General features: G+C 38.1%; 1 protein-coding gene across 4 annotated transcripts in view; it reads right to left on the bottom strand.

Moving 5' to 3' along the window:
• The window catches only part of cacna1ia (calcium voltage-gated channel subunit alpha1 Ia), a 186,527-nt gene that overhangs the window by 90,397 nt on the left and 80,580 nt on the right, over window positions 1–15,550 (bottom strand). For all 4 annotated transcript variants that reach the window (XM_087839747.1, XM_087839749.1, XM_087839748.1 and 1 more), the window contains exon 3: window positions 6,613–6,725. In XM_087839747.1, the coding sequence (XP_087695873.1) occupies window positions 6,613–6,725 (113 nt within the window). The remainder of the gene's footprint in view (window positions 1–6,612; window positions 6,726–15,550) is intronic.

The following is a 15,550-nucleotide window of genomic DNA, read 5'->3' as shown; positions in this document are numbered from 1 at the left end:
TCAAATTAGTTGTCCAGTACACTTCACTTTATAATCTGGATTCTTGGCTTTATTAAGCCTTAGGAGGCAAACGCACTGGTATATTTTGATGTACAAACCAATAATGGGTAAATGTTCTTGTTATCTGTGTAAACAGCCAACACCTTCAAACAGCTTGTATGATTTGCATTTCTTTAGATGGCGCCTTTGTGGGGATCCCTGGATTTTGTTTGAGAGGTTGGTATTTTGCACTTTGGTCATGGAATAACCTTCAGTGCACATTAAAGCTGAATGCTTTAGTCTCTCCAGGAGAGTTCAAAGCTTTTATGAAGGCTCCTGTAACCAAAGAGTGCAATTACTATTCAGAATATGTTATATTTGGTTTTATAATTTATAATTTTTCAATGCATGCCTTCTTGGCCAGGTCTCCCTCAAAAAAAAAATGTTGGAGGGCAGAAAGGCGATGGAAGAAGACAAATCTTCAGGTACATTATCAAGAAATGAAATGAAAGAATTGAATGATTTAATGGTTGATTTCAATGAATGGGTTAAGACTGCAAAGTGCACTTATTTCTCTACTTCAGTACTAATAAGCATAGCCTCAGAGCTGTTTTTAACACAGCAGACTGCCTTTTAAAATCCTGTAAGTTTAAATTGGATTATGATAGGAAGTGACAAATTTCTCCAGTTTCTGAGTTTTTTACAGGAAGAAAATTGGCATCAAATCCAAAACAGTAGCTTCTGATTCTTTTATTGATGTCCAGTAACTTAGTCATAATTTTATCTTCTTCTATGCCAGTCTCTTTGGATGAGCTTTTAAGTACTGTGTCACAACTGAAACGCTCATCAAGCAGAAATGATACCTCCAAAATGTCTGTGTGAAGTTTTCGATATCACTGCCCCTTGGTTGCTTTCAGTAATTAACAGTTCTCTGTCCTCTGGGTGTATCCCAACATATTTAAATAGGCCTGTGTGCAACCACTCATCAAACGAATCTGGCCTCACTCTTTCTGATTACAAGTACGGCTCAGTGTCAGAGTTACCTTTTATATGAAAACTTTTAGAGAAGACTGTCTGGCTAAAACTTCTTGAAGGATTACATCAGAACATTTTGAAGTCCTGACATTGTGCTTATTAAGGTGACACACTTATGTCTTAGGAACTGCTGATGCTGATGGATATTCTGTTCTTGTGCTACTTGATTTAGGTGCAGCATTTGATGCTGTAGACCATGGGTGTCAAATTCCAATCCTCAATGACCGATGTCCTGAAACTTTTAAATGTATCCCTGCTGCAACACACCTGAATAATGGCAAAACTCTATAGAACTTCCCTGCATGCTGAGGTGGCAACCCCTAACTCTACTCAAGTACATTTAAATAAATGTAAGTAAATGTAAGTGTTTAGAAAAACTTCCTAAAAGTACTTTTATCGCACCATGTTCATTCACCCATGAGGTGCTGTAACATGTATCAAATGGCTGAATTGAAACCTCAGCATGCAGGCAAGTTCTATAGTCTTGTTAATGACCTACTTAATTTTTCAGGTGTGTTGCAGCAGGGACACATGTAAAGGTTTCAGGACACCTGCCCTCAAGGACTGGAGTCTGACACCTGTGCTGTAGACCATCGAGAGGCTGCAGCACTGGGTTGGAGCTCCGCAGTGGTTAGGTCACATCTGACCAACTGAATTTTTTTTGTTTCCATTGGTGAACAAAGATCTCCTTATGCAAAACTAAACTTTGGAGTCCTTCCCGGGTCTATACTGGGACCTTTCCTACTTTAATTAAATATGGTACCTTTGGGCCTTATCAACATTTCATGTATAAATAATATTTCTTTTCAATGCTATGCTAATGATACACAACTTTATCTCCCTGTAAATGGTAAATGGCCTGTATTTGTTTAGCGCTTTTCTAGTCCCTAAGGACCCCAAAATCCTCATTTTCAAACTTAAACACTGTCTAACTAATATTAAGTAATACACGTGTGCAATTGAAAAAAATAACTCAGAAACTGAGATTTCAGTTATTGTTTTGGACATGCTGCATCTAAGCATCAAGTACTTCCTTTGTCCTTGGCCTGTCAATATGAAATCAGCTACCAGAATCCCGGGCATGACTCTAATCTCACCTATCGGCAGAGATGGACAGTAACGCGTAATCCGATTACTTTTTTCGAGTAACAAGTAAAGTAAGGGATTACTACTGCAAAAACGGTAATTAGATTAGTGTTACTTTCCCGTTATTTTTTTTGCGCGAGAGTCTCATGACAATGACGCAAGCGAGTGCGATGTTTGTGACAACAGCTGTGTGCAGATCAAAAATGGATAATATAACGAGTGCGGGAGAGAGTATGAGCGTGCAGCGTTTAAAGCGTGGAAGTACTGACCTTACTTTGAGTTTGATTCCGTAAAAAGTGACAAAAACATTAGCGTCCGCTGCTCACTGCGCGGGAAGAAAACTTCTTTTTACAGCGATAAAACCCTAAACGTCCGAGCAAGCACCAAATAGCTGCAGCTGGAATGTGAAATTCACAGAGAAACTGCCGTATCCTTCCACTGACCGCTGCAGCACACCTGCACCAAGACAAACCTCCGCCTGCCTCACTCCTGCTATACAGGTGAAAATAGAGCAACAGGATTTGATTTTATTTATTTTCTGCTGTGTTTTACGTGCATCTATTTGAAAGAGTGAGTGTATACACAAAAAACTATTTTATTTTATATGCTGGAATGTGCAGAAAATAGGTTTAAATGTTAAACAAATTTCTTCCAGTGAGAAACTGTTGCATATAATTTAATGTTTGCTTGATGCATAAAGTTAAAAGATTAAAACTAATAAAACAAGTTTTAAAAAGAGACTTTTTATAATATTCTAAAGTAATATTCAATATTTAATATTTAATATTTAGTGCTATATACACAGAGTATTGCGATGGTGTTGTGTTTATTATATTGCTGTTTTTGTTTGCTTGTTTTCTCTCTTTTTTTTTCTCAACAGGTGATCCAGGTGATATATATAAAAATATGTAATTTTTTTGCCCCCCACCTTTTCTTTTCCCTTTTCTTTGCCCTTCATCACTATTCCTCTTCCCCGCTGTCTTTGTTTCCCTCCCTCCCCCCGGTCATGTCTGTCCCATCTGTAACAACTGAAAATAAAATAAATAAATAAATAATAACAACAAAGGTCAATCAAATGGACCAATACGGCAAGGCAGGGATGGTCCACTTGGTAAAGTAATTCCGTTGGGCTTCTGTCTTTGCCTTCAGACAATAATTCTGATGGCAAAAGAACCAAACGGGACAGGCGGCCCAAAAAAAAAAGAGACTTTTTCATTTGATTACATTTTATATGAGGGATTATGCAGAAAACATAGAATTGGGCTGAAAGATCTATTGCTTTATTACCTATTTAGGGGATAAATCATGTTTTAAAAAGTAACTAAGTAACTAATTACTTTTGAAAATAAGTAATCAGTAAAGTAACGGGATTACTTTTTTCAGGAAGTAATCAGTAATTAGTTACTGATTACTTTTTTCAACTAACTTGACCAACACTGCCTATCAGAAACACAAACAAGGTCACCCAGTCCTCACACTACCAAGTAAAAGCACACAGGGAGAGAGGACAGAAGACATACTACGGGAGAGAGAAAACATATAATCAAAACATCTCATTTTTAAGTTTTACTCATTTGGTGCACAGTTGTTTGGTCAACTGTCTAGCTTACTTTGGAAAGATGAAGTTAAAACAAAACATAAATAAAACATTGTTGTATTCACCTTTAACCAGACACATCATCTCGTTGTATTGCGCTTCAGTATGCCACCATACCGAACTTGGAGACACACATCATTCTAATTCTAATTCGTTTTAGAATTAATAATTACAGGGACATGGTATTTGAGACCTGATATCTTTTCATATCTCACAATTATTATTGGATATTGACTCCGGACCACATTATACCAAGCCCTTCAACCTCTGAGGTCAAGGGCATTTTCTTATTATATATCACAATTGAACCCCTACAGATGTCCAAATCGATTTTTATATTGTTTGTGTCCCTCTTTTATTTTTCCTCCAGGAAGTAAGGCAGGCTTGCTGTATTCTCAGAGACTCAGAGAAGTATGTGAGGGCCACTCTTAACTATCTAAGCCCTGTCAGCAAAATCCCTCCTGTTACCATTAGCAACCACCAGAATAGGACCCCTCACACTACCTGGGGAGGAAATATGCTTGTTAGAGAGACAAAAGATGCAGAGGGAGAGAAGGAGTTTGCAGGAAGGGGGAATGGGAACATAGGGAGGGGTAAAGATGACATCAGGGTGGAGGATGAGAACAGGAAAAGAGGAGAGCGAAGCAGAAAGATATGTTGCACAGCCTCAAAACAATACCAAATAAATATTTATTTTAAATCTCTGCACAATGAAGGGAAAATCCGATGAGATAAATAAACCTATTACAGTTCGGTCTGGAGGGCTTTATTTGATGTTATAATCCACCCTAATGTGCTGTAGGCAAGTGAGATATGGCGAAACAACGAGCCAAAACATAAGAACACACAAACAAGTGACAGAAAGCTCATGTGCAGGTTACTGTAGAAAGATTTTCAGTGTCAATGGCCATTAAAAAATCGACAAGCGAAAGCACACGAGGCAAAATCAGGTTGTCCTTGTCGCACCTGAAATTGAGCCTGCCAAATTTACTTCAGTGCAAAGCAATTACAATCCCAGAGGAACACAGTGAGTCTTCAGCCAACTGGCAAATCACCCATCACTCATCAGTAACACATCACACAGCGCAACATGGCTTACAAAAACAATGGGAACCTATTTGAAAAGCACACAGTACTGAATCTGTGATCTGACGTCAACCTATGAGTAACTTATTTGTTAATGATGATCTAGCACAGCTCCCAGAGTGAGCAAAAAATCTGATTGTGCCTAATAACAAGCACCGCACTGTATTTTTATCAGTTATGGGGCCTACACGTGACCTTCTGTAGTCAGCTTATAAATAAGTCAATATAGAACAATGTTTCTCACTTAAACCATATTCCCAATGACAAAGTTGTCAGAAGGATCCTCACTTCTCACCTTTGGTGTCAAGGTGGCAACTTTCCAGATAAAAACTAATCCTCCCAATTTGAGGGAGAGGCCATGCTGTGACACGGTAATCAGTTTAACAGCCTGGCCACAGAACCACATGGTGGCTCTTTAGATAATATTGGTGTGGATACAAAAAGAAGGATGGCACAAAGGAAAGAAAACATTTCTTTCTAACAGAGACGGAAATTAAATTTCCAAGAACAAAAGAAATCAGAAATTAAACAAATATTAATGTTGTTCTTTTTCTCTATCTCTTTTTTTTTTTTTTTTTCTACGTCAGCACAAACAACCAATCACTTCTTACCCTTTCCATGTTTGGATCATCTGCCTCCATCTCACTCCTCTGTCACACTGTCCATTAATCTTTTCTTTGGTCTTTCCCTTTTCCTCCTGCCTGTCAGCTCCATATCCAACATCTTTTTTCTGATATATCAGCTATCCCACCTCTGCACGTCCAACCCATCTCAGCCTTGCCTCTCTAAAATTGTCTCCAAACTGCTCGACCTGAGCTTCAACGCTCCTAAGTATAAAAACTAAGCTTATTTCTCTGTGAACAAGAAATTGTTACTTTTTTACAGAGGTGTTACATACTTTTCAAATGATCTCTTCATATGGAGACAATGGGTTTAATCTACAGTACAACACAATAACATCAACACTGCTTAACAAAGTATGAAACACTGCTGGGCTATGTTATAAGGAGAAGAGCCAAAGTCTAATGTTCCTATAAAAGAGTGTAGAGTCTAAACAGGATCAGCTCAGTGTCCAAACGGCAAAGCAACACTAGCACATCCTTACATTGACAAACATGTCTATTCATGGGTTAGATGATTTATCCCATAATAAGCCATCACTGAAAAAGCAATTTTAGAGGTTTTTCCTTTGGTACCAGTGAAAGATCTCTTTCTGTCTTGGTCCATTTTTCTTAAAGGTGCCTATAAATAAAATGTATTATTATTATTATCATTATTATTATTCTCTAGGACAGCTTCAACAAGCATTTCACTTTCACATTCTACTGCATCAACGCTCAGTTTCTTTTGCCACCTGTTATTTCTTTTAGTGTACACTGTTTATTAGAGTGTAGTAATATTATTGTGACTCAATTCTTTTGCTGTTTTTGTGTATTTTCTGCTTAATAATTCTGATCAACAGCATATTTTTCCAAACTAAGCTAATTTCCCTCCTTGAGCATGTACAATTTAAACAGCTGGCACTTTTCTTCCCATATGTATTCTTGAATTCTTGAACTGACAAATTCACATGTGGCTCTACAGCACTATTTTTAAACAAACTGAATCCCATTTCCCTGCTCAGAGAGTAGAAGAAAATATAAACATTACAGAAGGGGAAAAAAAACAACAAAAAAAACTGTCTGTAGTGTGCATGAATCACAGCTTGAATAGCAATAGGAAGCGATACAGGAGCTGCTTTGAATTTGTGGCAAATAATTGAAAATTTAGTTCCATCCCATCCTCAGTGCACACACATGTGCACACATAAACACAGCAGGGCAGCTTACCTGTAGTATCTGGCAGCGGTCCGAGGTGCAATCGATGTTCTCACAGGGCTGGTACATGCCCAGTGTCACACAGTTGAGCAGGATCACCATGATGCTAATCCTCTCGAACCACGTATTAACAAGACTGGGGTTAAGGAGCATTGCAGCTGAGGAGAAATACACACCTATACACACTTAGGCCTTAATGGATGTTTCAAACAGGGCTTCCGGTATTAAGGAAATTTTTTAAAAAAAGGAAAAGAAGAGACAAATATACGACACGCATCAGTTTCTCAAAACTATTGTGTTTAAAGAACCCTTAAACACCACAAAGAAATAGTAACTTCATTGCAGTTGTTCCTTATTGCTGAATCATTTGCATTATTCAGTATGATTATTGGAAAGGTATTGTCAGTCATCTATCTCAGCCTGTCATCTTGAAATGACACTGTAACACAGTCCTGCACTATTTTCCCTTTTCTGTGAACATATAACGTAATACAGTATGCGTGTTTACCATTATTCAGCAAGGTATGAATAAAAACTAGGAAATAAATAATCACATAAACATTTTTTTTCACAGGTTACTGACTCCCTCACAGCAGCTGACTCATTCACTGCATATATGCAACAGATCAGAAGTGAAGGCATCATTCCTTTGGGGTAATTTATCAATGAAAAGGAAGATAAAAATACATTTTTCCAGCCAAGCTACTGTTGCAGTTTGACTGTATGAGTCTTAAGATGTATGACAGAGTGAATATGTTTATTATTGCCTGAGTCTGTCAAGGCACAGGACACCTTCTTTTATATATATTGAAAATGATGACTCACAAAACAGTATCTAAAAAAACAACTTCAAAACAGTGCCAATATAATTACGACGGTAAATTACTGTTTTGCAAGTAAAGATAGTAATGTGTTTCCAGTGCCGCCTGGCAGCACGCTATTTAACCTCAGTCTCCCTCTATATTGTTTCCTGTTTCTTCTCATTTTAAAAAGCCAGTTTTTCACCCTGCGGGGTGCTTCGCACTGCTGGTTTCACCTGCTTTGCCAGACAGCGTGCACATACAGTAAGAGGACAAACCATCTTTACACATTAATATAATTACTTCATGCATGTGATGAATAAAAATGAGCTCCACACACTATGCATATGTTGGTGGGGGGTATGCACTGTATGTGTGTTTTAATCAATGTAATGCAATTTAAAAGTCTTTCCCAGCCTTTCCCTTCTTCTAATATCTTAAGCCGTCAGCTTATGTTCCTTTAGTTGTGTTGCTCTATCCTCTTAAGTCTTTATTTTCTGTCTTCTCTTCTGTATTTGTTCCCTTCACAAAATGAGCTTAAAATCTTTTGTTCTTATAAACCTTGATGCTGACTGAACTTACTTTCTTTGGTACTAAGATGTAACAGTGTGTCTGTGTGTGGTATTGTTAGAGCCCAGTTACCGATGTACAGGAACTCTGGACCAGATCTCTTTTTAAAGGGTCAGAATTTCTGGTCTTATGAATAATAGGCTATGCAGAAACATACTTAGACTGAGACACGCTTAGCTCTGCCTACGTCTGGATGCCAACCTCAGTATCCTCTGCTGATGCAACTAACTAACAACTCTAATAGTCCAATCAGCAGCCTCGCCTCTCCTCCTTATGATCGCTGCTCTCGTTAAAATGGCTAGGTTGTACTTTCAAAGCCAGGAAAACAGGCCCCAGGAATCTGTTTTATGGGCTAGAACAACCTGTAAAAACCTGTAATACTCATACTCAAGTTTTGCAGCTTAATCACATAATATGAATCATAGTTAAATCACTTAAATCATTATTATTACCTAGCTAACCAACTCTTTGCTGAATGAGGGTTTCTAATACCACTCTTGAGAGTGGTATTAGAGTGGGACAGAGAAGAGGAAGTACACCCTTGCCAATAATGAAATTCTCTCCCAGCCGGACTTGAAAGAGTCCAAATATGGAAGCAGTGACTCAGTATAGTCCACCAACTTCCTCAGGGCTTCAATCCAACACAGCAAAATGAGCAGAGAAAAGAGAGAATTGTAAATCTAATTTTAAGATCGCAGTTGCTTGGTCATGGTTAATCCTCCTGTACTCCTCATTTTAAAATCTGCAAAACTTTTCTTTTAGATATGCCATCTTCTCATGGTGAGGTCCAGAGAACCCACACTTTTATTTTTTAATTACACGGAACATCACTTTTTATCAAATTTATGCTTCCTCTCTCCACTCCTGCTGCGATCACTCTTGACGTGAGTCCAGAGGCGCCACGTTTACTTCTTATTTTTTCCCACGCACAGAAAGTCCTCCTGTTTGTGACATCATTGCACTTCTCAGCACAGTGATTATACTTTAACCAATATACTTTTACAGTACTCTGTTTATAGTAACCATTGTCCATATGTAAATATGTAAGAAACATTGTGTATGTTTCTGTCCTGTGTCCTGTTTGTTTGTATATGTGTCTTTCTGGCTGCTGTTACAACCAAATTTCCCCTTGTGGGACAATTAAAGGATTATTCTAACTCACACAGGGCTAGATATAAAGTCCCTAGGACTCAGACAGCCCTACATGTATGAGGCCTTGGGGATCTCAATCTCTTTGATGGCATGCAAGTAAAAGCAAGTTAGTGTAAGCAACTTTAACAAGTTAAAATAGGCCTGATTTGCCCCAAGAATGTGTATTTCATTTTTGACACATAATTTACTTTTATAATGCCTGGATAAGCTGTCGTTTTCTAAAACAGGCTGTTTCAGTGCCCGTTGCATTAAATCCTGGGTAGCTGTATTAAAATACCATCAAAAGCTATATTTTATCAGTCAGTGTTTGCTAGGTTTAGTTATATTGTACAAACGTGCTCATACAAAGGGTTGTTATGAGGACATCCAAAACAAAAATTATGCAGTGGTTCTTTAGACACTCAGAAGTCAGGAGTAAATTCACTCTTGTAGTAAACATAAAAAAGAAAGCATTTGATGTGCTTTGTTCAAAGCAAAGACGTTTCACTTAGCGGAACCTGAAGTTGCTCTAGGATGGAAACAATAGAAATGGCTGACTGTGGCTGCTGCTGCGTACTCGTAAATGTTTTGTTCCCAGTGAAGACGTCCCCTTCAGGAACTCACGTTAGCTTCCTTACATATCCATTATTTTTGTTATTCCACTTGTTTTATCATGTACATGAGTCGATGAAGCTGCTTCGTAGACCGACAACAGCCAGTGAGAGCCGGTGAGGCATGCAAAATACCGTGACAAGTGACTGGAAACTGGACTGAACATATATGAGAGTTTAATGAGACACACCAGAGCTGAGGGAGTGACCCAGTTGAGCGAGTGAATGAGTGGAAAAGATGTTACTAAGATTTCATGCTTGGTATTTTGATGATTTAGACTGGCAGCAAGAAAAATGTAGTTTTTATGAAAAGAACATAACTACTCGCTCAGTGCAGCAATTTCCATCGGGGTCGGTTGGTGGGGAGGGGGGTGCAAATGAAAAAACACAAACTCAGCAGTACAGAAGATTGCTTACATAACCAGAGAAAGGAATGAATGGGAATCAAAGGTAATAACAGCTTTAATTGGATTGAGGCGAGCAGCTAACTACAAACAGGTTTTGCAGCAGACTTGTATGTGTGAAAAAGGGTTATGTTTTGGTGATAATGCTAAGAAGGAGCATCGACTATCAGGGTTCACACTTTTAAAAGTGCCAGAAGGAATGCAGTGTTTTTTGTGTGACTAAAGGCAAAAATAATAAATGATTGTACCTGTTTTTTTTTTCTTTTATTTTGCATCAGAAGGTTTATGACTTAATGAGCATAGACGCTCCAGCTCAACACCTGATGTAGAGTATTATTCAAAGTCTTGGTATTATTCAAAGTCTTGTGTCATACCTAATTTCTTTATACTTTGGCCCCAAGGAGCTAAGCTTTTGTGTAACTTCAACAATAGTTCTCCAGGCTTTCTGAAGTTCTTTCAAAGTTTTCCTTTGGACATTGGCTGCTTTTTCACTTATTTTCAATGATATATATAGTGTATTTAGTTTTTCTTTGTTTGTTTAGCAAATTAACACTAACCTATGAATTCTTCAAGCACGAAACAGGGATGCACCAGTGTGTCTACAGATAATAGACAAATGAACAAAGAATCAATTTCAAATTGTATCTTTAGGCACTTTGTTAGTAGTAGCTTGTCATAAACAGAACTTGTTTCCATTTCTTTAGCTAAAGTGACAACAAACATAAAAAATAACAGTTTGGCGGGCATTAAATGATATCTTTCTTTTCTTTTCTTTTTTGCATTAAAAAGGTGATTCCCAGAGAGCTAATGAGACAAATATTTGCTTATCTTGGGCTGGTGATTGGTGTGTCCCTAAAAAGTTTGAGGAAACTGGACAAGTAGAGTTCAAAAGAAGAAATGCCAGGCTATCTATAGGACATGAAAAGTCAAAAAAAGACTTTAAACAGCATCCAAGACATGCATTCAATTAAATTAAATTCAACTTTATTTGCATAGCACCAAATCACAACAACAGTCACCTCAAGGCACTTTATATTGTAATGCAATAATGCATACAGAGAAAAACCCAACAATCATATGACCCCCTATGAGCAAGCATATTGGCGACAGTGGGAAGGAAAAACTCCCTTTTAACAGGAAGAAACCTCAGACAGAACCAGGCTCAGGGAGGGGCGGCCATCTGCCGTGACCGGACATGCATCTGTCTCTTCAATAGGTCCAGCTACTGTTCGCTAAAGTGTCATCAGAGATGAAAAGGGAAACAGAGAGGAAAGGCTGAGACATGCCAAATTACACAAAAAAATGGCATGAAACAGGTGTAATGGAGTGATAACTCAAATTTGAAATTCTTGGTTCAAGTTGTCACCAGTATAGATAGAAGAGGTCAGGAGAGAGGTACAACAGTGAGTGTCTACAGCCATCTGTAAACACAGGGGCTGTCATTGTCTAGGGGAGCAATGCATTTCAGACAGCATTGTTGGGGAGCTCGTCAAAGAATTACTGGAATTATAAATGCAGAAATGTACCATCAGATTTAAAATAGAGATGGCACGATACCACTTTTTTATGTCTGATACCGATATCATAAATTTGGATATCTGCCGATACCAATATAAATCCGATATAGTGTGTTCTTTAATCAATAAAAGTTTTTTTTTTTTTATATCTTGCTACATTTAGTATAAGTTGAAACTCAAGTTTAAAAAAACTAAACAAAACTAAAGCTATTATGTCATACCTGTATGCAAAAAATACACTGCACCCAAAATATTTCATAGTTCAGCAATACTGATCAATCTAATAAACTTAAACCTACTCCATCCTTCCTATTCTGGTATTTTAAAGAGTACTTCACAGAAATATTAAGCAACCTAACTAATAGGGTTACCAGCAAAAAAAACCCCACTCTCCACCTCATAATGCTTAATTGACGTAATCAACTTTAATTTAATACATGTGTAAAAGAAAATGCACAGAAATCAATAATTTTTCCACAATAATTAACTAGATTCAACATCTTCTCTAAGAGAGTTCGCACTGTGTTAAAAAATATCAAATGCTGACTGAACAGAGGGGATGATCTTTTCTAATAATGTGTGGGCCTCTGGACACAAGGGGGGACAATTTGTGTTCAAAAGCAAATACATAATCGATTTACTGCTGTGATAAGTTGTTCACAGAAAAGCATTAATAATAACTTCTGTAACATGTTTTTCTGTGTGAAACCTGTCATGCAACCTACCACGTACAGAAGCGAACCTCATTTTTAATCAAATGCATCACAAACCAAACCTACAAATGGAAAAATAACGCGATGCATAAGAATTTATAGTGCTTGAGAAATTGGGAATGTACTTTAAAGAAACTCTTAACTGTGAAACACTTCTTTATTTCCAGGTTGAAAACATGTTTGTTATTCCACATCCATTATCCATTAATCTGAATCTCTCTCTCCATCCTACTTGCGCCGCTCCACTGTTTTGGCTATCGCTTAGGCACTTTTCTCTTAGGTAACAATGAAATATGGAGAAATAATATCAGAACAATGTGTTCAGAGAAGCATTTTTAAAAAGTCAGTCTGCCTTCTCTACATTGTTTCCCCATCTATGCACCAATTTCTTCTTTGAAATAAGTATCTTGTCCCCTTTGGGTTACAATTGTTTTTTCTCCCTTTGCGTTCTGTAACTCTTCATTCTCAATATCATTTCCATTTTCCCAGCTGTCACTTCTTCTCTGTCTTCTATTTTTGTTCTCTACTTTTTATTTTCATTCCTACCAAATGATGGACAATTGCGCCCCACTAGCAAAAAAAGCAAAAAAAAAAAGAAACGTCAAACAAATGCAAACACTCTGGGACATATTACACCTCGGCAGGCAATGAAAAATCAATCAGGCCTCTGCGTGTAAAAATGTGCGTGCACACATGAGAATGTGTGTTTACGTGTTTGTGTATCGCTCCCATAGCACCACTAAAGAACGTGCCCCGAGGTTCTGTGTTAGCAAAGTGAGAGCCAAGAACAGAGGCATGGTATGAACTTGCAGAGAGAAAAGAAGTGAGGCAGACAAAAGAAGACGAAAGCATGTTTGGACTGTAAACAAAACCAAGACAGGGGAAGATGGACAGAAGCTATGCCAACGCACCGTGTCTCAACCTATGTGCTGAGCCGTCTCAAGCAATCGCTTCACGGTGCACAGTCTAGACATCTACAACATACTCCTTCATTACATGCAAAACAACTCCCTCACACCCCGTGGACACCTCACCTCCAACCCATGAAAGCCAGCAGTATCAGCATCATTTGCACTGACATGTGCAGTGACTCAGCATTGGTTTGATTTCACTTTCTTTGTCATAGTGACCCTGAACCTTTCTCTCCCCAGGGAGCGAAGCAGCAGGCGGCTGACTCACGCCCAGCTGATTCCAGAGCGCTAGCTGTTGCATCGTCATGTCACTCCTTAATCATGTAGGGCGGGTGCTAACAGAGGCTGACATCAAGGATGCTTTGAGGAGAAAAGAAGGGAGGCATGCTGTTATTGAACTTCAGCATTTAATTTGATTGTTCTTTTAAAGCTGTTACATGTGCAGTATTAACTCAAAATGAACCCACGCAGAGACGGTCTGCGTGTGACTGAGGATGTTCTGTCTCTGTCTTTTTCTCCCTTTAGCATCTTCTTCTCCCCTCGCTGTACGTTTAATCTTCTTAGGATGCGGGCAGGGCCTCCTCTATGTCTTTATTCTCTTCTCATCTTCTCCCTTCTCCTCTTTTCCACGTCTCTACCTATTTTTATGCCTGTCCCTCTGTGTCAATACGCATTTCGTCAGACATTTGCCCTCCTCTTTCATCCTTTTTTTTTTCTTCTATTCAGGGCTTTCCGCCTTTATCGAGCTCTCGGTCTTCGTTTTTGACAAAACTCTTCAGGATCCTCACTTTTGTCTCCCTGATTTTTTTTCCCGTCTCTCTGTCTGTCTTCTTAATGGAATCCAGCAACAAAATGACACTTGCGCCACATTTCCACTACTTAAAGTAGAAACCGTCTTAAGAAAGAAAAAAATAAATAAACATTTGATTCATAAAAATGTAAAAATGGTGAGCACCGATGCAAAAAATCTGTACATTTCTTACTTACTTTTAGACTCCCTGCTGACTGCAGCATCTGAACATTTTACAGGTGCAGTCTTGAAGCTGAGATTAATTATAATGTGCAAAATATTTAACCTGTCAACAGGTTGTATGTCTGCTACTTAGAATTCTTCAAGGACTTATTCCCTGCACAAATCTGTTTTACAATTTCAAAATATTTGTGTCTGTATGACAAAAGTTTAAGGCTACCAATGATTTTTCTATACGAGTGGTTATGCACTTGCTCAGAGGACTGAAAGATAATTTCCATAAAATACTTCATTCTTTGTAATCTTCATGAACACTGTGAAGAAAGCATGTGTCCAGAAAATAAGTTTCATAAATATTTACACATGTTCTTGACATGCAAGAATACCAAGTTATAGAGAAATACACCAGAGGCTGTAAACCAGAGGTGTCGAACTCCAGGCCTCGAGTGCCGGTGTCCTGCAGGTTTTAGATATCACCCTGGGTCAACACACCTGAATCAAATGATTTGTTCATTACCAGGCTTCTGGAGAACTTTGAGACATGCTGAGGAGGTATTTTAGCCATTTAAATCAGCTGCGTTGGATCAAGGACACATCCAAAACCTGCAGGACACCGGCCCTCGAGGCATGGAGTTCGACACCTGTGCTGTAAACTAACTGAGCTTAAAAAGAGCTTTTACTAACTGAAGGTAAAACCCATGAAGACTGGGAGGGCGAACAGTCAGAACAGTGTTTTAGAACCCAATGCATTTACTTTTCTTTGAAAATATCACATAAATTCTACACATCTTTATGCATAAATTCTCCTCCTCTCACTTCTTCACATCGTGCTTCCAGGGGCGATTTTCTTGTGCTTTTTCAAAGTGGTCTTGAGCAATACTTCACAGGGCTTTCTGAAAGTTTTTTTTAACTTTAATATTTATTTATTTATTATTGTTTTGGACCCTGGCTCCTGTTTTACTCATTTTCAGTCCAGCCCTTGTACCTCACCATTTTTAGAAGAATGTTTCTCTTGCTTGTTAAGCTACGCAACACTTACCTGTGACAGCATAGCAAAAAAACTCTTTTTTAGCCACTTTGTTACTGAACTGTTCCAAAACACATAGTGTGTTCATATTTCTGTAGTTAAATCATAAAAAAATGACAAAAATAACAGACTAAAAGGTATCACAGCATTTTTAGATCAACATGATGTTTCCAAAAAGTTATTAACCCCAAACTTATATCACATTTCAAATGGACATAAAAACTATCTACAGCAGCAGGTGAAGTAAAAGTCAGGTTTTGATTCACCATCTGAAAATCATAGGACTGGCAATGACT

This window comes from Neolamprologus brichardi, chromosome 4, assembly GCF_056152115.1.
Source record: "Neolamprologus brichardi isolate AB-2024 chromosome 4, ASM5615211v1, whole genome shotgun sequence".
NCBI lineage: Eukaryota > Metazoa > Chordata > Actinopteri > Cichliformes > Cichlidae > Neolamprologus > Neolamprologus brichardi.
The sequence above is the reverse complement of the archived record's forward strand: the minus strand, read 5'-3'. Positions and strand labels throughout refer to the sequence as shown.